This window comes from Chiloscyllium plagiosum, chromosome 39 (assembly GCF_004010195.1).
Source record: "Chiloscyllium plagiosum isolate BGI_BamShark_2017 chromosome 39, ASM401019v2, whole genome shotgun sequence".
NCBI lineage: Eukaryota > Metazoa > Chordata > Chondrichthyes > Orectolobiformes > Hemiscylliidae > Chiloscyllium > Chiloscyllium plagiosum.
In genome coordinates this window covers 27,468,814-27,470,569 of record NC_057748.1, presented here as the reverse complement: position 1 = coordinate 27,470,569, position 1,756 = coordinate 27,468,814, and the positions used below count along the sequence as shown (strand labels likewise).

Genomic DNA, 1,756 nt, shown 5'->3' with positions numbered 1-1,756 from the left:
CACACAGACACACACACACAATCAACACACACATTTTCTCTCTCTCTCTCACACACTCACACACACACAGACACACACACACAATCAACACACACATTTTCTCTCTCTCTCTCACACACATACACACACTTTTGAAAACATACTGTCCCACACACAGACTCATTTATACACACTCTCTCACTCACATAGAACACACACACAGACACGCACACGCACACACAGAGTTTCTGGAAGGTAGGGCACTTTGAGAACATGAACAATCTGTTCTGATGTCCCACAGATCTGATCCGGGATGGATTCACAGAAGGTCCCTATTACAAATGTCTTGTGGCTGAAGTTCCAGCAGATCAAGCGTGTCAAGGTAATAGCCAGTGGCCCCAGTCTCTTGGCCATTTTATTTATTCACTGGTGGGATATGGGTGTAGCTGACTGGGCCCAGCATTCATGGTCCATCCCTAATTGGCCCTTGAGAAGGTGGTGATGAGCTGCAGTCCATATACTAAAGGGTAAAGCCCACACCGTGCCATTAGAGAGGCTGTGGTGAGATTTATGACCGGATTGGCTGGAAATTCTGCTGAGGTCGAACTTGATGTTGGGAAAACATAGACATTGCATCTTATATGATTCTCCCAAAGGGCAAGGTGTTTTTCTTGTTGGGCTGGGTAGTGAGTCACAAATAACGGAAGAGTTACAGCTTGTTGAAAGTCTTATTGACCCAGTGACACTGAAGGAACAGCCAATATATTTCCAAGTCAGGATCGTGAGTGGCTTGGAACAGAACTTGCAAAAAGTGGTGTCCCTATATATCTGCTTACCTGGTCAACAATAACCCCTCGGGTGTTGATAGTGGTAGGGAGTGGAATTCAGTGATGGTAACACCATTGAACGTCAAGGGGGTGATGGTTAGATTCTGTCTCAATGGTAACCCCCCGGATGTTGGTAGTGGGGGAATTCAGTGATGGTAACACCATTGAACGTCAAGGGGGCAATGGTTAGTTCTGTCTCAACGGTAACCCCCAGGATATTGGTAGTGGGGATTCAGTGATGGTAACACCATTGAAAGTCAAGGGGGCAATGGTTAGTTCTGTCTCAACGGTAACCCCCAGAATATTGATAGTGGGAGGGATTCAGTGATGGGAACACCATTGAATGTCAAGGGGGGCGATGGTTAGATTCTCTCTCAACGGTAACCCCCAGGATATTGGTAGTGGGAGGGATTCAGTGATGGTAACGCCATTGATTGTCAATGGGGAGGTGGATAGATTCTCTCTTGTTGGAGATCATCTTTGCCTGGTATTTGTATGGTGGAATATTACTTCCCACTTGTCAGCCCAAGTCTGGATATTGGCCCAGTTGTGTTATCTTAACATGGACTGCTTTGGTATCTGAGGAGCGGTGAATGGTGCTGAACATTGGCGAACATCCTCACTTCTAATAGAGGGAAGGTCATTGATGGAGCAGCTGAAGGTGGTTGGGTCTAGGGACACTCCCCTGAGGGACACCTGCAGGGATGTCTTAGAGCTGAGATGACTGACCTCCAACAACCACAGCCGTCTATCTGCAAGAACAGGAGCAGATGGTATCATGGGTCAGAATCCTACAGAGGGCTGAATGACAAGGGCTATGTCGAGAGTTATGACAGGATTGGGTGGAAATTCCAGTGACATCGGGAGAAAAAGGCTGGTGAATCTTTTATGAATCTCCCTAAGGGACAGGTGTATTTCTGGCTGGGCTGTTGTGAGTTGTCAATTGGGGG

At 47.0% G+C, this 1,756-nt stretch overlaps 1 protein-coding gene across 2 annotated transcripts in view; it reads left to right on the top strand.

Annotated features, from left to right (window-relative positions):
* LOC122542376 (diamine acetyltransferase 1-like) overlaps positions 1–1,756 on the top strand; it is a 9,941-nt gene that overhangs the window by 1,787 nt on the left and 6,398 nt on the right. For both annotated transcript variants that reach the window (XM_043680097.1, XM_043680096.1), the window contains exon 3: positions 281–361. In XM_043680097.1, the coding sequence (XP_043536032.1) occupies positions 281–361 (81 nt within the window). The remainder of the gene's footprint in view (positions 1–280; positions 362–1,756) is intronic.